This window comes from Danio rerio, chromosome 11, assembly GCF_049306965.1.
Source record: "Danio rerio strain Tuebingen ecotype United States chromosome 11, GRCz12tu, whole genome shotgun sequence".
Lineage (NCBI taxonomy): Eukaryota > Metazoa > Chordata > Actinopteri > Cypriniformes > Danionidae > Danio > Danio rerio.
Genome location: NC_133186.1, coordinates 47,768,728 through 47,781,039, shown reverse-complemented (window position 1 = coordinate 47,781,039; position 12,312 = coordinate 47,768,728). Strand labels below are relative to the sequence as shown.

Sequence of the window (12,312 nt, the reverse complement as noted above, 5' to 3'; positions counted from 1 at the left end):
GGCCAGTGTAGTTGATCAGTTCCCCTATAGTGCATGTGTTTGGACTGTGGGGGAAACCGGAGCACCCGGAGGAAACCCACACCAACACGGGGAGAACATGCAAACTCCACACAGAAACACCAACTGACCCAGCCGAGACTCAAACCAGAGACCTTCTTGCTGTGAGGCCACAGTGCTGACCACTGCACCACCGCGCTGTAAATATTAGAGCAGATTTCATTTGATTCACCTTTTGTTTGCAGGAATGGAGACTTTAACAGGAGAGTGTGTGTGTGTGTGTGTGTGTGTGTAGTGTGATGTTAGTATGTATTCCATCATGCAGTTGATAGTGTTTTCCTCATGAAACTCTTCAGTGTTGAGATGATCTGTGTGAACTCTTCATGTTCATCATGGGTGGCGTTTACACTGAAAGCTTTAAAACACTCAAGTTCAAAAGAGCCTCATCACTTTAAAAGAGTCCACACACACACACACACACACACACACACGAACAGCAGTGTTAAATAATGAGTGTGCATCTCCTGCGCTCACCAGTAGAGGGCGACACACACACACACGGCCCACATTACCACTCGACAATGGAACACTCATAACTGTAAGTGCTGCTTACACAAGTCACCTAAAGAAGAAAGGCTGCTAATTGTGTCTGTGGCTCCATTAATAGTCTGCATTACTTTTAAGACCCCTCGTCTGCGGTGGGCTTTCTTGGCTCTTATAAATGAGTCACTGAGTTTGAAGTGTGATGTCAGTCTGCTGTATTTCTCCTCATGCGAACGTGTCTGAGAAAGGAGGCATGCAGGACGTGATCTGAGAGAGTGTGTGTGTGTGTGTGCTCTTTGCTGGAGAGAGTGTGTGTGTTTATGTCTCTACACACTCATTTTGGGTGTGGACGTGTGCCAGGGATCGCAGTGTTCAATTACAGCACAAACACAGTGAGATGCAGAGCCTTTCAGGAGCCGAGCCTGCAGAACTGTCCGTGTGTTTCTGTGTGTGTCTGCCACTGTCTAAACATTCAGAGAACAGCATCTATTTACTGCAGCAGCACATGAGCCCAGACCTTCACTCATGCCTGAACATCAACTCTGTCTGGCAAAAAGAGGACAGGTGTGAATTATATTCAGCCACTGACAGATGCTGTATTGTTTAAACTCCGTTTCACAGAGACGGCGGAGCCATCATTTCTGCACAGCATTCTGTCTGGTTGTTAGTGTGTTGCCATGGTGTTCTGTCTGGTTGTTAGAGGGTTTCCATGGTGTTCTGTTTGATTGTTAGTGTGTTGCCATGGTTTGTTGTTTGATTGTTAGTGTTGCCATGGTGTTTTGTTTCGTTGTTAGTGTGTTGCCATGGTGTGTTGTTTGATTGTTAGTGTTGCCATGGTGTTTTGTTTGGTTGTTAGTGTGTTGCCATGGTGTGTTGTTTGATTGTTAGTGTGTTGCCATGGTGTTTTGTTTGGTTGTTAGTGTGTTGCCATGGTTTGTTGTTTGATTGTTAGTGTTGCCATGGTGTTTTGTTTCGTTGTTAGTGTGTTGCCATGGTGTGTTGTTTGATTGTTAGTGTTGCCATGGTGTTTTGTTTGGTTGTTAGTGTGTTGCCATGGTGTGTTGTTTGATTGTTAGTGTGTTGCCATGGTGTTTTGTTTGGTTGTTAGTGTGTTGCTATGGTGTTTTGTTTAGTTGTTTGTTAGTGTGTTGCCATGGTGATTTGTTTTGGTTGTTAGTGTGTTGCCATGGTGCCATTTACTTGGCTGCTAGTGGTGTGGTGTTTTGTGTGGTGTTTAGTTGCCACGCTGTTTTATTTGGTTGTTGGTGTGTTGCTGTGGTTGTTAGTGTGTTGCTGTGGCATTTTGTTTGGTTGTTCAGTTTTTGCCATGGTGTTTTGTGTAGATGTTAGTGTGTTGCCATAATGTTTTGTTTGGTTGTAAGTTTGTCACAGTGGTCTTTTATTTGTTTCTTATTTTGTTGCCATAGTGTTTTGTTTGGTTGTTTGTTGGCCATGGTGTTTTGTTTGGTTGTAAATGTGTTACTGTGGTGTTTTGTTTGGTCGTTAGTGTGTTGCTGTGCAGGTGTTGTGGTGTTTTGTTTGGCTGTTGTATTGTGGCCACTGCGTTTTGTTTTAGTTGTTAGTTTGTTACTAAGGTGTTTTGTTTGGTTGTTGTTGTTGGTTAGTGTGGTGTTTTGTGTAGTTGTTAATGTGTTGCCATGCTGTTTTATCTGGTTGTTAATGTGTTGCCATGCTGTTTTATCTGGTTGTTAATGTGTTGCCATGGTGTTTTTGTTTGTTTATTTGTTGAAATGGTGTTTTGTGTAGTTGTTAATGTGTTGCCATGCTGTTTTATCTGGTTGTTAATGTGTTGCCATGGTGTTTTTGTTTGTTTATTTGTTGAAATGGTGTTTTGTGTAGTTGTTAATGTGTTGCCGTGGTGTTTTATCTGGTTGTTAATGTGTTGCCATGGTGTTTTTGTTTGTTTATTTGTTGAAATGGTGTTTTGTGTAGTTGTTAATGTGTTGCCGTGGTGTTTTATCTGGTTGTTAATGTGTTGCCATGGTGTTTTATCTGGTTGTTAATGTGTTGCCATGCTGTTTTATCTGGTTGTTAATGTGTTGCCATGGTGTTTTTGTTTGTTTATTTGTTGAAATGGTGTTTTGTGTAGTTGTTAATGTGTTGCCGTGGTGTTTTATCTGGTTGTTAATGTGTTGCCATGGTGTTTTATCTGGTTGTTAATGTGTTGCCATGGTGTTTTATCTGGTTGTTAATGTGTTGCCATGGTGTTTTATCTGGTTGTTAATGTGTTGCCATGGTGTTTTATCTGGTTGTTAGTGTGTTGCCGTGGTGTTTTATCTGGTTGTTAATGTGTTGCCGTGGTGTTTTATCTGGTTGTTAATGTGTTGCCGTGCTGTTTTATCTGGTTGTTAATGTGTTGCCGTGGTGTTTTATCTGGTTGTTAATGTGTTGCCGTGGTGTTTTATCTGGTTGTTAATGTGTTGCCGTGGTGTTTTATCTGGTTGTTAATGTGTTGCCGTGGTGTTTTATCTGGTTGTTAATGTGTTGCCGTGCTGTTTTATCTGGTTGTTAATGTGTTGCCGTGGTGTTTTATCTGGTTGTTAATGTGTTGCCGTGGTGTTTTATCTGGTTGTTAATGTGTTGCCGTGCTGTTTTATCTGGTTGTTAATGTGTTGCCGTGCTGTTTTATCTGGTTGTTAATGTGTTGCCGTGGTGTTTTATCTGGTTGTTAATGTGTTGCCGTGGTGTTTTATCTGGTTGTTAATGTGTTGCCGTGGTGTTTTATCTGGTTGTTAATGTGTTGCCGTGGTGTTTTATCTGGTTGTTAGTGTGTTGCCGTGGTGTTTTATCTGGTTGTTAATGTGTTGCCGTAGTGTTTTATTTGGTTGTTAATGTGTTGCCGTGGTGTTTTATTTGGTTGTTAATGTGTTGCTGTGGTGTTTGGGTTGGTTGTTGCTTTGTTAGTTGTTGTGTAGTTTGTCAGTGTATGTTTTTCATGTTCTTCGAGAGTGTTTTCTGTGTGTTTTCTTCTGAGATCTTCTTCAAGAGAGTGTCCAGCAAGTGTATAAATAAATGCCTACAAATAGATTGTGAACTGCTGTATTCTGAATCAAGGTCAGATTGAGAGAGTGTGTGTCCCTTTAAAAGTGGACTTTATAAAACAATTAGGTTGGGGAAAAAAGAGCTTTGACTTTACATAAACAGAGGAGAAAGTGAGAGCGAGAGAGAGAGAGAGAGAGAAAGAGAGTGTGTGTGTGTGTAAAAGAGAGAGTTGTGCAGTTGTTTGTCAGGGCTGAACTCTCTCTCTCCGCCTCAATCTCTCTCAGTCCTTCTCCTGCTCTCGTCCTCCGTCTACAGGTGAGTGCAGATGATCATCTTTTTCTTCTTCAGGTTCTTCATCAGCTCTTGATCTGATTCTCTGTGTGTGTGTGTGTGTGTGTGTGTGTGTGTGTGTGTGTGTGTGTGTGTGTGTGTGTGTGTGTGTGTGTGGATTAGAGCGTCTCTGTTAGCTCTCCTTCATCTGTATTGAGATATTCTGGCATGATTAATAATGGAATATTCTGCTTGAGGGACGCCTCATCCAAAAATACTAATATGTGAACCATTTACTAACACTAACTTGGCTCCAGCCTTTCCTGAGTTTCATTTGTCTGCTGAACACTAAAGAAGATATTTTGAAGAATGTTGGAAACCACTGACTTGTATAATAGAAAAAAGAAATACTGAAGTCAGGGTTACAGGCTTCTTTCCTTCAGAATATCTTCATTTGTGTTCAGCTGAACAAAGAAACTCATAAGGACGAGTTAATGAAGACTTTATTTATATTTGTGGGTGATCTGTCCCTTTAACTGAAATAAAGATGAATAGAGGCAGACAGGATCATTCTCATCATTCTTCAAATCTTTCTTCTGCTGAACACAAAAGAAGATAGTTTGAAGAATGATGGAAACGTCCACAGTATGTGTTTATAGTGCATTATAATGACAGGAAACAGTGATGTAGGTGATACGAGTGATCTAAATCAGGATTTTGGGCTGAACTGTGACCTTTAGTGTTGAAGCTGCAGTTTTCAGTCAGTTAATTATATGTGTCGGACTGGAATGTGTGTGTGTGTGTGTGTGTGTGTGTGTGTGTGTGTGTGTGTGTGTGTGTGTGGTTTATTCGCCTGTGGTTGTGTTTGGGTTGCTTCAGTTGTGTAGATCTTTGAGACACACACACACACACACACACACACACAGCTGTAAATGTGATGATGAGGGCCTGACGGACCGCTGGAATATTCACACATTCAGATCAAACAGGCTGATTCTGGATCAGTTTGAGTCACTCTAAAGAGCTCCTATTATACAAAATCAACCTGTGGAAGCTGTTTGGTCAGAGTGTGTGTAGTACAGACTGTGTGTAGTACAGAGTGTCCACAGTCATATAAACACAAGATATATATATTTAAATATCCTAAAATTAAATCAGGATGTCCACCCCGGTGTTTTTGAGGCGGACCGCATTGTGATGAAGCAGTGTGGTTTCCCCGCCCACTGATATTGATTGACAGGTGTGTATTTACATGTCTAGGGTTAGGGTTAGGGTTTACAGGTTTATAACACCGTGCACGGTTAATGAAGTAAACACAGTGAAACTGGTGTGTATGAGTCAATATGAAATTCATAAAAGACACACGCGAGACTGATTAGACATCCTGTACACTGCACACACTGCATCTGTCACAGAGAGGATGTGACAGGCTCTACATCAGGCAGTGTTTTGTAGACGGGCAGTAACGCGTGCTCATCCCTCACTCAGTCACTCTGCAGGTAAAGATGTTCCTCCGTCTGCTGCTGCTGCTGCTGGTGTCTCCGCTGGCGCTCGCTCTTCCCGGGTTCCAGGTGCGTCTGGTGGGCGGCCGGAGCCAGCTGGAGGGCCGCGTGGAGGTGCTGTATAACGGAGCCTGGGGGACGGTGTGTGACGACGAGGTCAACATTAAACTCGCTGATGTGGTGTGTCGAGAGCTGGGCTTCGCTCGCGGGCTCACCTGGGCTCACAGCGCAAAGTTCGGCGAGGGGCAAGGTAAGATGGAGAAATCCACGTCCTGTACTGATTACTGGATCATGAGACTGAAACTGATGAGAGTGTGAGGTGCTTCACACAGCCTCCGCCAATGACTATGTCTCATGCATTGGTCTTGGTCCGCTTGAAAGAACCGAACCGCAGGTGTGAATGCACCCTAAAGTTAAACTGCTGGTTTGTTCTGAGAGTCTTCTGCTTGTGTTGCGCTGCCGTGACTCTGACTCTGCTCTCCACAGGCCCGATCTGGCTGGATAACGTCAGGTGTTCAGGCTCGGAGAGCTCCCTGTCGGAGTGCCGCTCTAACGGATGGGGTGTGAGCGACTGCACTCACTCTGAGGATCTGGGTGTGGTCTGCAGTCCGGATCGGCCCAATCAGGGCCACATGCCCCGGTACCATGAGCCGGTCCCACCAGCACCTCCGCAGACCCCCAGCACTCCTCCATCCAGCAGTTGGAGCCGGCAGCGCGGACACGAGATCGCCCTCCACCGTGGCAGCCACGGCCCAGCTTCCCCACACCTGCACGGACACCGCATTCAGCTGCGCAGGAATGGGCTAGAGGGCGGCGCCGGTACCACTCGCGGCCGGGAGAACGGGCTGCCCCGAGGACACCAGCTGCCAGAGTTCCTACGCAACAGAGCCGCCTACAGGAGGACCCTGGAGGAGCCGACCAGCCGGACCACACGCTACCCAACCCGGCCCACCGCCCCACAGCCACTGCACAGCCCTCAGAACCTGCAGAACCAGGAGACCCACAGCAACAGGGCAGACCTGGACTTCACCGACACATACGAGCAGGTGACACTTCACACAGAGCATCAGAAACACTGAACAATCAGGGAGAGATTATTCTGACAATGTCAACACACTGCACATCTGACAAGACACAGCGGTCCACACAAAGCCTTCATGCTGTCCCAACACAAATAATCTAAGTTAACTCAATTATTATTACAGTTTTAAGTGAATTAAACATAAAACAATTCAGCTGTCCCGCCAGAAAATGTAAGAAGTGTGTTGGTTCAACTCAATAGTTAAAACAAGCAGCAGCAGAAGTGTATGAGTGTGTTGAAGCAGTCACAGTGCAGTCACTCATACACATGAGCATCAGGGCCTGACCTTCACTGCTTTGATCAGCAGCTGCTGTGGCTAGTAGATTTCCAACATTACTAGCCACTCGCCATTTTCACTAGCCACACTTTTATTGTTGGGGAAATATATATTTGATATGCATAAGTTTAGCTTTGACATGCTAAAATGACTTGATTTAGATGTTGTGTCCACATGCATTTACCTTTTTGTGTGTGTGTATGAACTTGATCAATGTGCAAATGTGTTGTGGTTTCATAGTGTCGCATTGCAATTAGTTTTTATTTGACAAGACTTTAATTTGTCTCTGACAAATAAATGATTATTTCTTAGCCATACATGTTAAATAATGTGTCAAAACAGCTGAATATAGCTGTATACATACACTGTTTATTAAACAAACTTTTCTTCTAAGAAAATTGACATTTTAGAAATAATTATTGTCAAAATAAAGCACAGTCTGTGTCTAAAGGTCTCAGATCACCAGTTTAATAAATGGGGAGTTAATCCACTAGTGTCTGGATGCAGCCTTTATGATGCGAGCTGAGACTGCATCATTCAGCAATGCAACGTCAGACACAATGCACTCAATGGAGTGAGTGATGTCAATGTGAGGGGTGGGGTTAGGGGTGGGGTTAGGTGAGAGCATTAAAAAGCATTGGATGCAGCTCAGATTGCACTGCAGCAGGTCTGCAGCCAGACCCCTCTCAGATAATCTCCTATTAAAGCAATCTTAGTGTACAAAATATAATTAAAGCATATTAACAAAAATAACTGTAAGCAGAAGAAAGCAGGTGTGTGATAATGAAAGGTCGGTCGCGTTACCGTTAGGCCTGTTAGTAATCTGGTTAAAGAAGGCTGAAAGTGAAAGCAGTGACCGCTGCTGCTTATAAACATACAGATTTTACTAAATCAGGTCTGGGGCTCTTCATAGGAGGACTGTGGGTGCACGAGCATCTCCGTTTGCCAAGTCTATTTCAAGGAGAGCTGATCGCACAGTTGCGTTTCCAGACACAGTTGCTTCTGGATAGGAAACGAGAGCGCACACGCTTTTTAAACAGCCGCGCGCTTCACCTGTGCACGCGTGCGTGATCATCCTCTCATTCCGGATTCACCTGCTTTCTTTTGCTCGCGCAATCACAGTTGTTTTTAACAGTCCTGCTGCTTCTCAACACTGAGATCACATTTGCCTGCATACTGGACCATCTGTATTGTCACCCTGCTTTTAAGAAAACTACAGCTTAAAATGATTTCCAGCCAGACAAAGTGGCTAGTGGGAGAGACTGTCTCACCTGCCACAGCTGAAACCTGCCTGCATTTGGTTTGAGTTAGCGGGAGTTAATAGCCCCTTTCACACAGTGATACCGGTAAATATCTGGAAAATTTCCGGAACGACTTTACCGGTATATTGAAAAAAGCGCTGTTCACACAGGCGAGGACGTTACGGAAATTTTCCGGAAAAGAGCATTCACACATCCATTCCAAAATAGCGGTAAATTCTGACATCATTAACCACAAATGAGCTTTAAACGGCTGCGCTTGTATTTGTAAACATTTGACTAAATTACAAACTCTGTGGATGATCAATATTGTGAACTTTCGCAGGATCACTTTCGCATGTCGAGATGTTCATAATATGTGTGTGTGCAGGTGCTCACAGGCTGTTTCACAGGCACACGCAAAGCTTGAAGGTAAACAAACAACGGCTTATCATAAGCATCTCATCGATGATTATTTGCACAGTTGGCATTAAGAAGAACATATAAACGTGATCTGACTAACTTCTAGCAGCTAAATGTGTCTGGAAAAATATTCAAAGGCTTTTATCCTCACAAACCGCACGGACGTAAATGCGTCTGACTGTTGTGATTGGCTAAAGCAGACGTCTCACGTCAGCACGTTCTAGACGTGCACGCGCTTATTACGGCAATCTTCCTTCTGCATTCACACAGCGCAGCATTCCGGCAAATTACCGGACAATCTTACAACTTCTCTTTCCGGAAAATAGCCAGAACGAATTTACCGGTATTTTCAAAAAGGACCTGTTCACACATACAGACCTTTCCGGAAAATTGCCGGTAATTTTCCGGAAAGGTCTGTATGTGTGAAAGGGGCTAATGTCAAGCCCTGATGTGCATTATATTCTAATAATTCAATAACCCAGGGTGTGTTACTCCCAAATTCTTAATTCCATTTACTGTAAAGCACGCAGAGCTTGTGATCATTAAAAACTAACTCTGGCAGAGGAATATGCACAGCTTTAAGCAAAATCAACTATTTAAACTTAAATGTTTATTAAACTTTATTAAATCATCATGTGAGCCATGATCAATAATAAACACGTGTGTTCTGGCAAACGTTCACTATTGTTTCTACAACCAGCAGCAGTTTCTTCCACATGTCCTCCAGACCCTTCTGTTCTTCCACACACTGAGACAAAAGCTCTTCTCCTCCAAATATGTCACAATAAAAGTAAATCAGCGAGCGATCTCTAGACTAGTAAACAATATGGTCTTGTGTTCAGAAATAATGAGTCTAAACTAAGTGAGTTTTCCCTTAAATCAAGCATCTAATCTGCCGATGGGCTGAGCAGAATAACCCGATATCAAAGCCAAAACAAGAGAATTGTGCTGAAACTCTCTGCATTCTTCATTATTTCTGAAAACAGGCGATGTGTTGTGCTGGTCTAGAAAACGCTGACTGATTTAAGGATTTTCAGAGATTTGGACTGAAACAGGACAATATGGAGAATACACAGAATGCTGTAATCCACCACGGCTGACGCTGTTCTCCTGCTGTAATGATATATCCCCTCATACCCCACAAGCTCTCAGTGGAATATTCCGGCTATTAATAGGATTAATCAGTAGGTGCTGCAGATTGGTCTGAACTGCTAACCCCATCTGAACCCTCTGTAACCCGTCTGCAGTGATGGTACTGTCAGACCTTCAGCGTAAACACTGTGAACCGCAGCGCTCAGAGTCGTCTGATGATTGACAGCCGTCTCTGGAGGATCCTGATTGGCTGTTTGAGTTTTCCTGTCTGAGAGCCGGATTACAGGCCGATGTAAAGCCGTGGCCACAAACACAGACTGTCACTGCGCTCCAGTATCAGACCACAGACACTCCGACAACAGCAGCTTCAGAAAGAGCCGGCTCAGGAGATCACATGACAGGAGTGTCACGAGCGGTGTGTTTACATCCGCCTGCGCTTGACATTATATTGCATTTAACACTTCATGGAGAGACCACAATAGTGTCTGGCTGCAGCCTTTATGATGCGAGCTGAGACTGCATCACTCAGCGATGCAACGTCAGACACAATGCACTCAAATGGAGCGAGTGACATCACTGTGAGGGGTGGGGTTAAAAAGCATAGGATGCAGCTCAGATTGCATCTGCACCATGTCTGCAGCCAGACCCCTCTCAGATAAACAGCGGAGATGACAACATCTTTTCATTTTCCCTTAGCTTAGTCTCTATTGCAGAGCTCGCCACAACTATTCCAGCATATGTTTTACACAGCGGATGCCCCTCCAGCTGCAACCTAGTACTGGGAAAAACCCACACGCACTTATACACTAGTGCCAGTGTAGTTGATCAGTTCCCCTATAGCGCATGTGTTTGGACTGTGGGGGAAACCGGAGCACCCGGAGGAAACCCACACCAACACGGGGAGAACATGCAAACTCCACACAGAAACACCAACTGACCCAGCCGAGACTCAAACCTTCTTACTGTGAGGTCACAATGCTAACCACTGAGCCACTGTGCCGCCCTTATCTACTAATGTTTTATGCAATATTCCAGTTTTGTGCCTTAATCTAATTCACATCTTTGAATGATGAAGCTCAAAATCTACTAGGACACACACACACACGCACGCACACACACACACACGCACACACACACACACACACACACACACACACGCACGCACACACACACACACGCACACACACACACACACACACACACACACACACACACACACACACACACTATTAATATGCTGTTTCTGTCTTCAGTCTGCCGTGTCGGTCCGTCTGGAGGAGGTGCGTCTGCGGCCAGTGTTGTCCAGCACACGCAGCGTCACCATGGTAACAGAAGGTGTGGTGGAAGTGAAGCATGCTGGGAAATGGAGGCATGTTTGTAGTCTGGGCTGGGACGCGAGCAGCAGTCGTGTGGTGTGTGGCATGCTGGGATTCCCTTCAGCCGGACAGCATGATGCGCGTGTGTATCGGTGAGTTTCACCGCCGCCTGAACCTTTTACTCTGTTGAACACAACTGAAGATATTTTAAGGAGAGTTGGAAACCGGTAACCATTGATTTCCATAGCAGGAGGAACAACACTATGGAGATCAATGGCTACAGGAGTCTAACATTCCTCAAAATATCCTCCTTTGTGTTCAGCATAATGACACTTAAAGAACTTTGGATGATCAGTAAATAAAAGAGTTTTAATTTTGGGTGAACTGTCTCTTTAAATCAAGAGTTCACAACCACATGACAGGTTAATTAGGGGTGACTATACACTTAGCGGCCACTTTATTAGGTACACCTCACTAGTACCAGGTCGGACCCCTTTAGTCTTCAGAACCGCTTTAATCCTTCATGTCAGAGATTCAACAAGCTGCTGGAAATATTCCTCAGAGATTTTGCTCCATGTTGTCATGATAGCATCACACAGTTGCTGCAGATTTGTCGGCTGCACATCCATGATGCCAATCTCCCGTTCCACCACATCCCAAAGCTGCTCTATTGGATTGAGCTCTGGTGACTGTGGAGGCCATTTGAGTACAGTGAACTCATCGTCATGTTCAAGAAACCAGTCTGAGATGATTGAGCTTTATGACATGCTGCGTTATCCTGCTGGAAGTAGCCATCAGAAGATGGAGACACTGTGCTCATAAAGGGATGGACATGGTCAGCAGCAATACTCAGGTAGGCTGTGGCGTTGATGCTCAATTGGTACTAATGGAGCCAAAGAAAATCTCCCCCACACCATTACACCACCACCACCAGCCTGAACCGCTGATACAAGGCAGGATGATCCATGCTTTCATGTTGTTGAGCCGAGCATCTGAATGTGTGAGCAGAAATGGAGACTCATCAGAGCAGCAACGTTTCTCCAATCTTCTATTGTCCAGTTTTGGTGAGTCTGTGTGAATTGTAGCCTCAGTTTCCTGTTCTTAGCTGACAGGAGCGGCCGTCTGGCACCAATAACCAAGTCTCTTAAATCCCCTTTCTTCCCCATTTTGATGCTCGCTCTGACCTGCAGCAGATCCTCTTGATCATGTCTACATGCCTAATGCAGTGAGCTGCTGCCCTGTGATTGGCTGATCAGACATTAGTGTTGGACAGGTGTACCTAATAAAGTGGCCGGTTGTGTGGTCAGACACTAGTGAGGCAGCAGGGCTCAGGCTGAGGGTTATGCTGAATGATCAGGGCAGTGGATGAGGCTCTGGAGCACAGCGGCGTCAGTAACTCCAGTGTCGGATACAGCAGCAGAGGAGTTTCCTTCACAGCATGTTTCTAAGCGTCTCCTGGATAGTCCTGATGAGAGACTCTGATGTTCCTCCGTCTGTGTGGTTGATGTCAGCAGAGTCAGGAATAGCAGCATGTGCTAAAACCAGCTCACATGCTAACCGCTAGTCACAG

General features: G+C 44.7%; 1 protein-coding gene across 5 annotated transcripts in view; it reads left to right on the top strand.

Moving 5' to 3' along the window:
- The window catches only part of LOC100329480 (lysyl oxidase homolog 4), a 49,965-nt gene that overhangs the window by 15,951 nt on the left and 21,702 nt on the right, over window positions 1–12,312 (top strand). Inside the window, exons 1-4 of one of the 5 annotated variants that reach the window (XM_073917208.1) lie at window positions 463–595; window positions 5,302–5,565; window positions 5,802–6,361; window positions 10,680–10,894. In XM_073917208.1, coding sequence (XP_073773309.1) covers window positions 5,319–5,565; window positions 5,802–6,361; window positions 10,680–10,894 — 1,022 coding nt within the window. In that variant the 5' untranslated portion in view covers window positions 463–595; window positions 5,302–5,318. Of the gene's footprint in view, window positions 1–462; window positions 1,105–3,776; window positions 3,859–5,301; window positions 5,566–5,801; window positions 6,362–10,679; window positions 10,895–12,312 lie in introns of those variants that run through there. The other 4 variants (XM_073917209.1, XM_073917210.1, XM_073917207.1 and 1 more) reach the window with 4 other exon arrangements.